General features: G+C 40.9%; 3 protein-coding genes across 4 annotated transcripts in view; 1 reads left to right on the top strand and 2 right to left on the bottom strand.

Annotated features, from left to right (window-relative positions):
- LOC138029848 (elongation factor G, mitochondrial-like) overlaps positions 1–8,106 on the top strand; it is a 19,436-nt gene extending 11,330 nt beyond the window's left edge. For both annotated transcript variants that reach the window (XM_068877654.1, XM_068877655.1), the window contains 7 exons: positions 858–950; positions 1,932–2,007; positions 3,467–3,538; positions 3,666–3,739; positions 5,330–5,416; positions 6,010–6,063; positions 6,422–8,106. In XM_068877654.1, the coding sequence (XP_068733755.1) occupies positions 858–950; positions 1,932–2,007; positions 3,467–3,538; positions 3,666–3,739; positions 5,330–5,416; positions 6,010–6,063; positions 6,422–6,538 (573 nt within the window). In that variant the 3' untranslated portion in view covers positions 6,539–8,106. The remainder of the gene's footprint in view (positions 1–857; positions 951–1,931; positions 2,008–3,466; positions 3,539–3,665; positions 3,740–5,329; positions 5,417–6,009; positions 6,064–6,421) is intronic.
- On the bottom strand, positions 2,180–2,882 carry LOC138029528 (thiopurine S-methyltransferase-like). The gene is made up of 2 exons (XM_068877237.1): positions 2,327–2,882; positions 2,180–2,293 (listed from the first exon to the last, which is right to left on the bottom strand). The coding sequence occupies exons 1-2, from the start codon at positions 2,880–2,882 to the stop codon at positions 2,289–2,291; spliced, it is 561 nt and encodes a 186-aa protein (XP_068733338.1). The 3' UTR covers positions 2,180–2,288.
- Positions 8,107–9,576: 1,470 nt separating the features above from the next.
- On the bottom strand, positions 9,577–12,324 carry LOC138029701 (uncharacterized). Its single transcript, XM_068877455.1, has one exon. The coding sequence runs from the start codon at positions 11,487–11,489 to the stop codon at positions 10,047–10,049; it is 1,443 nt and encodes a 480-aa protein (XP_068733556.1). The 5' UTR covers positions 11,490–12,324; the 3' UTR covers positions 9,577–10,046.
- Positions 12,325–15,000: the final 2,676 nt, after the last annotated feature.

Raw genomic sequence — 15,000 nt, 5'->3', positions numbered from 1 at the left:
ATGTAAGAAACAGAAACAATGCCATAAAGGTGGACTTACTTCCTTTTGCAATCATTTCCTTTGTGATACGAACCTACTGCATGTGAATAGATAACTCGTGTGTTGTAACTATGGTTGTGACAACTCGTGCGTAGGATAAAATGTTCCGCCCTTACAATAAATTCGATGGTCAAAACTAAATTCGATATTTTCAGTGTCTTCCACCAAATTTGGGCCTCAGTCAGTTCAGTGGGATTTGCTTTAATACTCTCTGTGATTAATGAACATCATCTGGGTCAGTAAGAAACCGTAAAATTTACTACTGCTTGCGCCACAACTTGCAATGCCGTGAAACTGTAGAATGACCCAGACAGAAAAGACGTCGTCATGCAATCAAAGTTTAAGCTCTTCTTAAAGTGAATGTTCATAATGCGTAGCAAAGTTGGCAATTTAAACAGCTTTGTAGAGGTGAATTGAGAACCAGCGAAAACGAATCCAGCCAATGGTGAACGCGGGATTTAAACCCGTAGCTAGCGCATGCGTACTGAGCGCATTGAACGATGAGGCAAGGTTAATGATTTCAAGTCCACAGAAAGTGCACAACATATTGGCCTCTACTTTTTGCACTTCCTTGGTGGCAGCTGTCGTAGTGGAGTTTTGACTGCTGATTCTTCAACCTCTCTTTTCATTGTCGCGATTTGAGGAGCTCTTTCCCTGAGATTGTAAAAAAAAAGATTACATAAGGAGAATGTTTTCCAAAATTATGAACCACAAAGACACGTTATATAAGGCTAGATACAATCGGTTACTTGTCACCCCTCTTTTTGCATACAAGTTCTCCAGCGAGTTTCTCAGAACTCTGTCCGATTCATTTGCAGCCGATGCCCGAAGATAAAATCACAGAGATCGACTTTGTGGACGCCACAGTGGGCATGAATATCCCCAAGAACTTCATTCCCTCGATAGAGAAGGTAACGTTTCCCAGTTGTACTGCCGGCATTCTCTATCTTTAGCACTCCTAACAGTGTTATTTCTAAAGTGGTTTTCAATCTATTGTCGCAGAGCAAAGCCGAAGCAATAGGGAGCAATTCGTTTACGGCAAACGGCGAAAGTAAGGCTGGCATTTGCGTTTTCCAAAAAGGCAAGGAAACTTGACTGATTTCCGGTTATTTAGCGCCTGTTAGCGACAGAATTCGAGCCACTTTAAAAAAAGGCGAAAAAAGATAGAATAAAGGTATTGCTTGCCGTTTTCTGTTTCACGTAAACGCAATGTGAAATCTCTCTAATTACTAAGGCCGATTACAACAGAAACAGAGAAAGAACCAATCAAAACTAAAATAGGATATACTTAGCCGGTGTTAAGGGCGGGAAAATCTTATTGCACAGCCGCGTCAAGCGCGGGAAAACGGCAGCTAGCAAATCAAAATTTGTTTTTCTCATGTCTGCTTCTGATTGGTAGAAAATGTGACAAGCACTGCGTGTGGAAATGCAAAAACCAGCTCAATCGAAAATCCCTTGAAATTCTTTCAAACAATAGGTGCCGTTACACAAACCATGGTAAATGCCAGTTTTCACGGTAAATTATCCCGCGGTGCTTCATACTTGGCTTTTAGTATACCGTGTTAACCAGCGGTCACACGTTACGAAGATTATAGAGGTAAAAAGAAATGTCACGCATTCCATTGGCGGGAAATTTAATCACAAGTTCATCAGCATCGTGATTGGCTCTTGTACCTCGGGCATCAAAACATCCTTCGAACTTACCACGTTAAATGTCATGGGCGCTTCGTCTGATCTTTTTTGTGTATCCATGCAAATTTACCACAGGAAATTTACCTTGTGAAATTTCAGTCACACGCACTAAATGCAGTTTCCCGTGGTAAAAGGTTCAATTACAGCGGTAAAAGTACCCCGTACAACCGCATCTTATAACTTTGCTGTTGAATTTACAGGGTTTCCAAGAGGTCTGCGAACGCGGTCTTATCACGGGTCACAAGTTGGCAGGAATTCGTTTCATCCTTGAAGACGGTAAGTTTCTCATTGTTCATTATTTGCTGCTGAACACCTCCATTTTTGAGACACCATTACCGCGGCAAAACCCATCCATCTTCGAGTCAGAATAGTTCCCTGTGTGACTTGCTTACCTACTCATATTGAATGACCCAAACAGAAAGTCATGTGTTAATGCAAGCGATATTCAAAATAATGGAAAACCAGGTGTCTTGGCAAAGTTTTAACACTTCTTAAAGTGAATGTTTATAATGGATGACAAATTTTCCCGAGAAGTCTTTTATGGTTGTTAGAAGTTATTAAGCTGTCTTTACGTACGTCTTCGTCCTTTTTCGACAAAGTAACACGAAGTTTGCCCCATGTTTACAAACTTCAACCATGTGTCGGCCGTCAGGTTTCAAAAGTGCTTGCATTACGTTTGTGTACTCCTTGAGTCGTTTCGCTCCCATCTCGTTGATGACTGGAAGCGAGGACTGGTCCCAGATAGCGTCGAACTGTCCTAGAATATTCACCAATAAATCAAAGATATCACATTGATACAACGTAATATCTTTATCATTTGCGTCGTAGATATTAAACTTCGTCTTCGGCGTGATCTGTTCTGACCGGAGCTTGTATTCTAGCTCAGCATCGCGGAAAAACGCTCTGATATAGCGAGGATTCATCTCAGCACCAGTGATGGTGTGACCTTGTTCAGCTAGCCATAAGATATCGTGCGTCTTTCCGCACATCGGCACAAATATGCGAAGATTGCTGCGCCCTGCAGTCAACTCTCGGATGTGTTTCATTAAAATAGGATCAACCGTTTTTATATACTCTGGGTCTTCACGTTTGTTTTCTGTTTTCTTCGTCTGCGGGACGCTATCGTTTCTCTTGTTTGCTTTTGGCGCCATGTTGTTCAATGATTTCGTTCCCAGTTTCCCAGTTGATTTGCGATGGCAAAGGCTGATGGGAATGATTCGCCATAGTTATTGAACATAAATATTCTTCTGTGCAAGAGAAGCTTTTGTGAAAATTTCCTTGACAGAGAGTGCTAATTCTTAAAAAAAAGTACCATTTTGTAACGATTCGTTTAGTTTGCATGCTTACGGGAAGTCATGTATTGAGAAAGCTTGAAAAAAGAAATTTATTTTTAATTTGTTGCCGCTTTCATGAATTTCTTCGCTGTTTCACCTTCGGTATCAGCCTGTTCTTTATAAATCTTAAAAAAGATTGGGGAAAAGGCCAAGGAGTGTTATTTGACCTGAAAGCGCCATGTTTGTGTCGAAGGAGGCTTCTTCTTCTTCAGAGGGACAGGTCATTTTCTAAACAAGAAATTTGCTCTGCAAGAATAAACCTTGTATAAGCATTGTATTATTGGGTTATTCAATAAATTTCATAGTACTTTTTAACAACCTGTATAATAACTTCCTCGGCCCAATGACCTATATGCTTTACTTTCTCTAACATCGTCTAAAAGATGCTCTATTCTCTGCAGGAGCTGCCCACGGAGTTGATTCAAGTGAACTTGCCTTCAAGTTAGCTGCCATTGGAGCTACCATGAGAGAAGGTAGGCAGATATTTGTGGGGGAGCGGTAGAGGATAGTGGGGGGGAGGATTTGAGGAGAATACGTCAGAAGAAGTTTGTTCTATGAAGCAAAACGTAATTAGGTTTTTGGAACTTTATTCTGTTACAGCTTTCCCGAAAGCCACCCCTCTTATTTTGGAACCGATCATGTCAGTCGAAGTCAACATTCCTCAAGAGTTTCAGGTAAGATTCTATTCCCGTCCAGTCCAGCCCAGTCCATTCGATTCCGTTCAGTTCCATTCGATTCTACTCTATTCTATTTGTTAATTGGTGTCAGAAGCTCACGCGTCATCGAAGACTAATTTTTTTATTAGGGAGGTTAAGCACGCCCGTTTTTGAGACGCGGACGGCAACCGGAAGAGAAAATTTCGCGTGTCAGGACAGTGGTGTTTTTACACTAATAATCTCTAATAGAGAAACGATATTTAGCTGTGTAAATGTGGCTGTGTGAAGACAAGTTAAGGGGGGAAAAGCTCACTTCCGGTTGCCGTCTGCGTCTCAAAAACGCGCCTGCTTAAGCTCCCTAATGGCTAGTATCAGAGCGGGAACCAAATCCTGGACAATTTGTTAATTGAAATAGATGTATATTTGAAGTGGGGGTTTATAGAAAAAAGAGAGAAGTGATTCTCGCACTTCTCTAGATAATTTGAGAAATGATATCTTAAAGACACCGTCCTGCAAAAATTCACTGTGGTGGCTTTAACGATATACGAACCCATCACCTCTGCGATGCCGGTGCAATGCTGTACCAATGCTGTACCAATGCTGTGCCAATGCTGTACCAATGCTGCATCAACTGAGAAAATTTGTCAATAAATGGTAGTTTGCCTCTAGAGCAACGAGACCCATTGTGGCTTCTATCAAAACTGACCGTGCATTTCATTTCCTTTATCTTTACAACTGAGTGAACAAACAAGCAAACTTGTCCTGAAAATGAGCTGGGATATTTTGCCAAAATGAAGGCGTACTGCGATAATGAAACATTAAGATTGTTCTTTTTCAACAATGGTTTAGTCAAGAAGGTAGAGGCTTATGTCACAAAGTCTTCTAGCTCCAAAGTCAGTTTCACGATTACGACTTTAAGACATGAGGTGGTAGAGAGCCAACGAAGCGCACATCACCGAGTTGGCTCTAACTAGTCTCTCGAAAATTTGGTTTTATCAAACGAGTTGATGAAGTTCGAAGCACCAATGTGGAAAGATTAAATGAAGGCGTTTCGAGCGTTAGCTCCTCGCCAGAGCGATTAAACAAGTGTTAAACAATGCCTTATGACCAAGCTCATATCAAACAAGCTCGAGAATTGGGATTCTAAATGTTTTCCCGCCACAACTTTTTCAGTTTGTCAGCACTTATAGCGTGCAGGCTAAGACAACGAGTAGTCTTTCTTTCGCTCATTCTGTCAAGTGTGACGTTAAAGGAACATTTGCGCTGGGATAGGCGCCCGAACTTCGCATGGTCAAGAGGGTTTTGCCTCGCTTACCGCGTCACGCCAGACGGTTTGACCGAAGTTGAAGGGGAGGGGCTTGTCACTAAAGCACTACAATCTTGAACAAAACTCTATAAAATGCTAATTCCCTTCTTTCCCCTCCCCTTAATCCAATGGCCTGTACGGTATTTTGCACCACATTATCAACATTGGTATGGAGTAGAGGGTAGAGTGGGTGGGGGCTAATAGAGTTTTGTGAGTGCATGTGAAATGATGTTCAAGCCGGAGTTTATCCCAAGAGTTTTGTCGATGATTGAAGCTTTATTTGCCTTGAACTCCTTGTTTAGGGTGCTGTCATAGGTGGACTAAACCGCAGGCACGGTATGATCACCGGCACAGACGCTGCGGAAGGATACGTCACAATCTACGCTGATGTGAGGCTAAGTTTGAAATTGAGATTCGCCATTGTGATTTGCGTGTTTTCTGGTCTTTACTGATATTTAATTGCTTCGGTTTGTGCTTAGTCACGAGCTACGGGTGTTGGGGAAACGAGCTCGTCATGAAGTCTGTTCGGTCACCCAAATTGCTCCTCGCAAGTAAGCTACTTGCATCTTTATGCTGGCTAAATGTTTGCCAGAATTCAGCAATATATGATGCGTATTCCATCTACTTTTATTTTGTTGATTGTTCTTCCGGCGCTTTGTCTTTTTTGGTTGAGCAACGATAATTTTAAAGGTCACATTCTTATAAACTTAGTATAAACTAGTATTTAACTGAATTTGAACTTTTCTCGTTGATCATTAAATAATCAACCCTCCGGCACCCACTCTGAGGGAAACTAAATTGAAATTTAATAAAAAGAGAAAGTTCGCAACCTACACATTCCCTTTTCATGTCTTCTTAAAACGTGAGGTTATTGTTTTCGTTAGGTTTTCAAACTAGATTTTTGCAATCTAGTTGACAATCTTAAAATCCTCCAAAGATTCTTTGGATTTTCAATCAAATTCTCTTCTTCTTTTTCCATCAGGTCCCTCTTAATGACATGTTCGGATATTCGACAGAGTTACGATCTCAGACACAGGTAAACGTGTTGTCCATTTCGACAACTACTACAAAGGCCCAACAATACCAACTTCGTTCCCAGGGTTTTTCTCCGCCGAAAGCCCTGGGAACGAGGTTGCAACAATTCCCCCTTCCCCCGCCCCAACCCAAAACAATGTTCTTTACAAAGGAATAACCGAGATATCCGTCAACATTGTTTGGTGGGAGGGGGGGGCCGCAACAAGAGAATTTACTTCATGGATAGAATTTGTGTAGATGTGGAGAAGGAAGTGGATAGTGTGCCGACCATTTTGTCTTGGATTATATAATAGCCAGTAGTCTTCATTCTCCTTGGGTTTTTTTTCTGAACAATATTCACGTTTCTTGTACCTGTCCAGGGCAAAGGAGAATTTGCAATGGAATACAGCAGATACATGGCCGCATCGCAGCAAGTGCAAGCGGAACTCATGGAGAAATTCGATCTAGAAAGACTCAAAAAGGCCAAATCAAGATAACGAAAGATCTCTGTCTCTCTTCATAGAAGAATTAGTCACGAAATCCTGGTAACGCTTTCTGCTTTTGTTGGTGAGCTTTGAATGTCGCTCAACGCCTTGTCACACAAACTCTTAAGCGAAAAGGTAGTGCCACTTGTTTCGAGGATGTGGATGTCCATGTTTTGATGGTTTTTCGTGGAATGGACTACCATGCATCTTTCAACAATTCCAAGGGCATGTCCTATTCGAAGGATTGACTCTAGAATACTGTTTCACGTGTTGGTAATGTTGTGGTAACAAACGAAACAAAAATAATTGCTTAACAAGTTGCACTCCGTAATGGGACTTTAAAGGTTACCATAGCAACAATAGAATAATCTTAAAACACTTTATATTTTGTCTTTGAACGATTATATCTCAAAAACGAAAGCATTGCCCCCATTTGTTGTTGCCGAAAGTGAGTAGCAAGCTAAGATTAAACTCTCTGCGAATTAACAACAAAAATCTGGATCGGTTTAGAGCCACCTTAAAATTTTACAATTGTTACCTGAAACAGTTGTGTTGCCTGCATAGCTGGCGGTTTTGTTGGCACGAGAGGCAAAGTAACGATCGGCGAAGCCGCGCGGAGAATGGGGAGGGTGCTTCTCCCCATTCTCCGCGCAAACACTACCGCCAGTACCCTGGATACCAGAGGTTTTTTTCTCGCGCGCGGCACACGGAAATTCGGCAGATTAGTCTGGGTTCCTGAAAATGTTAAAACTGGCTTAAGCATCTTACGAGCAATCACAGTTTTATGACTCAATTTTTGGAGAACTTAGTTTTTTTTTTAATTGTTCGTTGCTCTGACAACTGATGGGTTTTCTCACTGTGCGTTTACTGTTTCTATTTCATCGTAAGAGCAAGAACAGTGAGGAGAATAAGAGAGATGAAATATATGCAAACCTGACAATATTTGTTTGCGCATTGCTTGTCTTAGGGCCAGCTAACTATTATTTCGGAACCTCGATGGAACTCCACTTGCCATTTGCGGGTCGCTTACTGTAGGGTCCAGAAGTTAACTGATAAACAGACAACTAAATGACAAAGCAATTTAGTAATTTCTGCGGTGATACAAAATGCGCAACTTTCCTGAATCTACTCTTAATAAACTTGATAATCCTATTTGTTACCCTTATCTGCTCAAATAGTTTTCTTCCATTAATGGTAAATTATTAGTCACCAAATGTAATTTTCGTTTCGTCTTTGAATGAGGAACTCATCACTATTTTTTTTTTTTTTACAATAACACAGAAAACATTCTCGGAACGAGGAACAAGTGGTTTAAGAAAACAGAGTTAACCGCTACATCTTAGGGAAATTCGGAACATTCCTTGATCGGCAAATAGCGATGTTTCTCATTTTTCCATCATTTTTAATCCGTAGCAAGGTAGTAATTTTGATTTGGTTTGTCCGACCGCAAACTATTCGGCAAACAGCTGCTGATAACCGAACAGGTCACGGAGCTTGGGTCCGAGGTCAAATTAACTCCACCCGGTGAGGTACAGTTATTTCATGTACAACACTTACCCCATCCCCACTCGGACAGCGGCTTCTCGAACAGCTCCATGGTTACGAGTGCCGCTGTGGGGATGGGGTAAGATTTTTACATGAAATGACTGTACCTCATCGGGTGGAGTTAATTTGACCTCGGACACAAGTTCCGTGTCCACTTCGGTTATCAGCAGCTGTTAAATTCATCGGCTATCGTGGAATCGGAAGCAGACAATCCTCATTTCCAGCCAAGTGCGTGGGGATTTTTGACGACGAAACATTCACCGAGGTTCGAAAATGATGGGGCTTTAGCTTTGCGTGAAAAAATCGCGGCTTGGATGGATCTTCGAGGCGCAAACCGCCTCTGAGCTGACTACCGTCGAAATCTTTGTGTGCAGCCTTGACTTCGTGTTAAAACAGTGAAAACAAGGAATTCCCGAAACGATAAAATAAGCCCCAAAAGGCACAAGAATACACCAGAGGTGAGTCCTTTTTATTCATTTTATTGAATGAACGTTAAATTGAGCGTTTTTTAGGCTTTGTTATTGACGGTATTTTATTTTCCATACAAAGTCTTATAACGCGTTTAAATTCTCAACGGCTGCCTGTAACGCAACACCGCTTGCACTCAAAGGTCATCTTCCCACTAGTAATTAATTATTACACTCTCTCTAGTGACGCGAACTTGGGCTGCCTATGGGACTAATAACCACAGCACTTCACGCTTCAAGTTGCAGTGAACTTGGAAATGATCAAAGTGCTCGATGCCAATGTTAATCTATTCCCTTATATTTCCTTCAATCTTTCTGGGTTTAACCACATCTCAGGGACTATTTTATGTTGTATCGTTTCCTCAGAAATTGCATGATGCCTAGTTATTTTTATCGCAACTTACCTTTTTAAGCCAGACACGGATCCCACTTACGATTGGAAGTCTACTCAAGGGCAAAGTGTATAGTTTCAACCAGTCACATGAATCATGGTGCACGGCACTTATTAAAACCTTCTCAAGAAGTACATGCTCGTATCCTCAAACATGCAAAGCATTGTTTTCTTTGTTTTCTCGAATGGGGCCCAGAACGGGGTCTAAGTTTTGTGAGACCTGTTAAAATCGCCTTCAATTCCATACACGAACCGTCGTTAAATTACCCCAAGCATAATTGAACATCTCCCTACCCCTCAGCAGCATTCCTACCATTTAGGTAAACTAGTTGGAACATATTATGTTTGGGTGCAGTAAGCTTGCTCAGAATAATAATAATAATAATAATAATAATAATAATAATAATAATAATAATAATAATAATAATAGTTTAATACTTGTAGTGCGCAAATTCCATATACATATGATCAAATGCGCATAACAATTATAAATATAAAAATTACATCAGCTAATAAATTACAGTAGAACCCTTATTTAAATATACAAAAAATCATAAAACCTTATCTAAGTTGTAAAAAAACTATTCAAACCCTGCACAATTAAATCCTAATTAAAAGCACTGAGGATTATAAGAAGAGACACGATACCTTAGAGTTGTTCATTGGGAGCTGTGCAAGACATACAGCTTTTTACTTAGCGACAAGTGTTACAAACACAGCCCTGATGGGGTCACAGAGAATGACGCGGTAAAACTATTGTGGGATTCCACCAATTGCCAAGTTAATCTGTATCTACATGTTCTGTTATGTTATATACAAAGTCGTACTAACTTTGAGTCTGGGGATGAAACCCTGAGATTTGATCAGTTTAATGAAAGCCACTTAGGGAAAAGGGGACTTTAGCGAATGAAATCCTAAACTTTGAACATTGAAATAAACAGGAACCTGTAACAACCTGTAGTCGATGAAGGGTCGGACGCTCAGTCTAGTACTTGATATAAGTTGCTTGATTCTTTGTATCAGGTTCAGAGATCATTTACAATAAGTACGAGAACTTCGTTGAAGCTCGGGCCAATTTAAACAGAATCGCTAGCAAATGTTTTGTTCGCCCCACTGATCAACCGCAAATGTTCTTCATTGCCTTCCGTATTAGGTCCGAGGGAATCCCCTTGGGGATCGTTGTCGTCCTATTCACAGTGTTATACGCTCCCCGATCAGTCAGCGTCCACGTAACGTGGGAATGTCCTGCGAGTGTAGCTATTTTTCCCATGTGCCAATTACCTGAATTAAAATTAAACATTTCGACTACAGCTCCACCTGGTGGCATAAAGATCGGATAGGCGTGTGCAGCTCCATGCATGCCAAAGAAAATGTCCGCCGAAGCAACAAGTTCTAACTGTTTTTTCAACGGCAGGGCGTCTAGTTGAGAAGCGGTGAGGGTTATACCTGGAAAAGTGGTATTAATATCTTTCAAGACGTCGTTTTCGTTGGTAATTTTTCGATCGACGGTGCCGTCAAGATTCCTGGGATGACTTTGGTAGTTCCGCCTGAAATTGACCAGAACGTGTAATTTGAGCGTGCTGCAGTTTCGTTGATGGGATTCCGATGGTATGTCAAATTGCTTCAAGACAAATTTTCGAAATGGTTGAATGAGATGGTAGGATTTGAGGCCATGGTTTAATAGGGGGCAATTCATTCGCGGATACCTCCACGTGATCCTTTCGAATACAACGTTACTGAACTTGGTTAGATTTTCGTCCAAGCCGAGTCTTATTAACTTTTGAAACAAGACACTCCAAAACGGATCCAGTTGAGTTGGAGGGTGAGCGTCCATGAGAATAATATTAAGCTTATCTGGTGTCACACCCAAAAGATCCGCTGTAATGAAAATGTCCAGGAGGTCAATTACTGTCCAATAGACATTGGCATATTCAACCCTTTGTACGGCTAAATACTGGCCGGCCTGAAATGTCTTGTTCTCTTCTTGTAGCCGTAAAACTGAAGGGCTTACTGCCTCGAAGGCCAACACCCACGACGTTAAGGCGTCGCTTTTATGTGATTTGTGAAGCTTCATTTTAGCTGCTTCAAAATCAGGGCCGCAATACATGGTGAAGAAGCCTTTGTCTAATTTCAAGAGTTCGTCTTCTTCTTGAGGACGCTCCATCCGTGTCTCAAGGACTTTGGCTCTTGCGAGCTTCGGTCGTATAGTGACGTTTTTGAAAAGTACTATCCCGTGATCCATCTCTGTTATCCTTTCTGCGCATGATTCTTTCAGTTTCGGTTCAATGTAGAGCTTTGCAGGGTCAGTCTGGCTTGACTGAGTCGAATGGGTCGAGACTGGCTCCGGTAGAGTTTTCCAAGACACAGTATTCTTAGACGTGATTGCGTCTCCTTTTCCATTTGGCAATGGCAGAAAAATTATGTCAACAATTCGGGTCGAAGGTGTCTCAGTTTCAATAAACAAAATATTCACAACGACAATTACCACTTCAACGAGCATAGAGACTTTGATCCACTTGACACATTTTGCCGAAATGAATCTTCTTCTCCTAGAAGCCATTTACTTTGACTGTAGTTTTAAATCTTGGACCTAAACGAAGTAGAAAAACCAAGCTGTAGTTAGCATCCTTGTGGGAAATGTTGGTCTGTTAAAGCAACACCGAGAATGTCATCTGAGAATACAACTTCTCTTCATTGCAATCATTTCGGGATTTCTTCTCAGTTATTAAGGATAAAAATTGTGTAGCAACTATCCACGAATTAAAATGGTCTTAAGGACGACCGTTAAAAGGAAAATTGAAAATATATCGGCAGGAGCTCACGACGTCCACAAAAACACATAACCTCAAATTTGGTCATTTCATGTCGTTGGTAGGGGAAGAACAGCCAAGGAGTGTACTTAGAATATAAAGCGCACGTGCGAGGCGTGGAGAGATCGAGGCGCGTGCGAGGCGTGGAGAGACCGAGAAATGTCACTTCATTTTATTTCTTTGCGCGACTGTTGGCGAAGTATCCTTCGATTGGTTGGTGCGAAAAGTGACTTCGTTTGTTGCTTGCGCTTATGTTTGTATCGCTATTGAAGACCAGGTTTTAGTCGTCAAAGCTTTTAATGTGGCTACATCACATTTTTTTGCAGAGGAAGGGAAAGAAAGAATATAGCGCTTGTGTTGCGAGAAAAACTGGCCTCATAAGGGAGAGATTCAGCAAAAGGCGATCAAATTTTCGTTTGGTTTACTGGCAAAAAGTTTAGCTTGCAGTTAGAATCCAAACTTCAGTTTTTTTAACTCCCTCTTGAAGTACAGCATGTGGCCCTTGGTCCGCGAGAAAAAGGGGTAATCTTAAATATCTTACCTCATTCAAAACCTCACGAGCTGAAATTTTCCCAGAAGATAGAGTTTTCGTTTCTTGAGATAACATTAATTCGACAAAAGGTGAACGTAATCACAAGCCCTTCGTCCGTGAATTTGGTTCTTGGTCCGCGAAACATGTAAGCAGCCCAAAAAAAATATCTGTGAATCCCGATAATTTCTGCACGAACATGAAAATTTATTAATTCTTTATTATCCTTAATATATCTCAGCTACAGTCGTATAGGACGTCATTGTGAGCATAAAATCTGCTTTTATTTTCAGTTGCGTAACCGTCTCCCAACACAAGCTCCATTATAAGACCGTACAGGTATTCGAGACGTACAAAAGAAGGTAACCCGTTCGTAAATATGAATAAGGAAAATTTTAAAATATTCAGTTAAAGCAAAGACATTTTTTCATTTATCGAAGGTTTTCTTTATCTGCTTTGCGAGACTTAAGTTCTCTGGGGTCCTGAGTAGTATAAGTCTCGGACCAAGGATCCCTATGCGAAAATTGTTGATATTTTTTTCAAGAGTCGATAAAATAAAGTTTAAAACTCTGCAGAAAATTCGTTCCCAACCGCAGAAATTAGTTTATCTATAAATCTTTTCGGCAAAAAGACACGTGTTCCCGTTGAGTTTTATCTTTACACAAGTACGGAGCCACAAAAGTAGAGACTTTCTAGAAAGACAAATTAACACTCCTGTCAACAAACTTGAATTCCGCACAATCACCGATAGCAGGAAAGCCGAAATTTCGTCATGTGAAAGAAGAATAATCAATAAATCATCGGAAACCTTTGTTTTTGGTCGTATTTTACTTAACGATGAAATATGACATCATGTTTGGAAAAGTCGCGGACCAAGGACTTCGCGGACCAAAGGCCACATACTGTACTGATTAGGCAAAACGGAGTAGCCAAACGCCCGGCTTTTCTAATGAGGCCCTTGTAATGACCGGTTGATATGTAGTTTATACCCACTCTGCTGATGAGACACTCAATTTATGCGCCCCAATTGTGGTCCTCGGGCAGCATTCAGGATTCTCTAGAACATCATCATATCTTTCACTTTTCTCCACAGAATGACATGGCGCAATTTTCTAAGGTAATCAATCGCTTCCCACGAGAAGATCCTACCTTCAGAGTTGGATACGACGACGAAAGCAGAGAGGTACGTTTTAACATTTATACATACATACATACATACATATACATACTTTATTTAAGGTATTCTAAACAAATAAATACAAGTAATACCCTAAAAGGAAGTTTAAGAGGTTAACCCTATGTAAATAAACTTCCAAAATAAAAATCAAAAATATATGTTTATAAGTGGAACCTAAGAAATACACATGTATGATTTAAGAGCTATTTTAAAACGTCTCAAATTTCCTACCTCAACAACATTGGCAGGCAGGTCATTCCATTCGCGAATAATTTTAACGAAGAATGAATATTTATAACAATTACAGTTCGCCGATTTAACTTGTAGTTTGTAGTTATGATTGGACCTGGTACGTTTTGAAGCGAACTCAAAAAAGTCACGAAAACAAAGACTATTCAATCCAAATACAAGTTTATAGCATTCAATCAAAGAAAAATATAGTCTTCTGTCAGTCAACTGCGACCAACGCAACAGTTTACAGCGATCTTCATATGACATCTCTCCCCTTCGCTGGCCTAAGGCCAATCGAGAAGCTCTTCTCTGAACTTTTTCTAAGAGAACAATATTCTTAACCAAGTAAGGGCACCATGCAGGGGAAGCGTACTCGAGGATTGGTCTCACAAGAGCCTTATACATTGCGGAAAAGATTTCTTTGTTTACAGAACCGATTGTTCGCTTGATTAGACCGAGAACTTTATTGGCCTTATTGACCACCTCGACAACGTGTAAAGTCCACGAGAGATCATGGGAGATTGTGATGCCGAGGTCTTTTACAGTACTCACTGAGCTGAGACGTTCTCCACGCGGTACGAGGGAGTAATTTGGAACAGATTTATCACGATTATGTGTCACTCGCATAATTTCACATTTGTTCGCGTTGAAGTTTAACTGCCAGGTCTCAGACCAACTCTTAAGGTGGAATAAGTCGGACTGAAGAATGACTGTGTCTCTAGCTATGTCAGAGATCTCTCTATAAACCTTGGTATCATCCGCATACAGTTTAACCGTTGATAAAATTCCCGATGAAATGTCATTTACATATAAGATGAATAAAACAGGTCCTAGGATTGTTCCTTGGGGTACACCTGATAAAACTGGAGACCAGGACGAGCAAGTACCGCGTATGACGACGCGTTGCATCCGGCCAATTAAAAAATTTCGAAACCACTGGAGAGCGCTGCCGTCGATACCATGACGCTCGAGCTTGAAAAGAAGACGCTCATGCGGTACACTGTCGAACGCCTTGGAAAAATCCAAAAAGGCAATGTCGGTTGGCTTTCTGTTGTTACGTGATTTCGCCCAATCATCGTAACAAGAAAGAATCTCCGAAAGCGTTGATCGACCCTCCATGTAAGCGAACTGGTTCGGGTTAAAAATATTTATGTTTTGCCAAAAATCCATCACTCGAGACTTAACGATTTTCTCCGCAATCTTGCACACTACTGATGTTAATGAGATCTGGCGATAATTATTCCTGTCAGTCTTACTGCCTTTTTTGAACAAAGGTGTGATATTAGCGAGTTTCCAGAGATGTGGCAGTTTGCCTGTTGAAAAT

This window comes from Montipora capricornis, chromosome 13, assembly GCF_036669925.1.
Source record: "Montipora capricornis isolate CH-2021 chromosome 13, ASM3666992v2, whole genome shotgun sequence".
NCBI classification, from domain to species: Eukaryota; Metazoa; Cnidaria; class Anthozoa; order Scleractinia; family Acroporidae; genus Montipora; species Montipora capricornis.
This window is presented reverse-complemented; position numbering and strand designations above follow the sequence as displayed.

Coding starts and splice junctions, on each gene's coding strand:
- LOC138029528 (XM_068877237.1), bottom strand. CDS start 2,882: ATGGCGCCAAAAGCAAACAAGAGAAACGATAGCGTCCCGCAGACGAAG.
- LOC138029701 (XM_068877455.1), bottom strand. CDS start 11,489: ATGGCTTCTAGGAGAAGAAGATTCATTTCGGCAAAATGTGTCAAGTGG.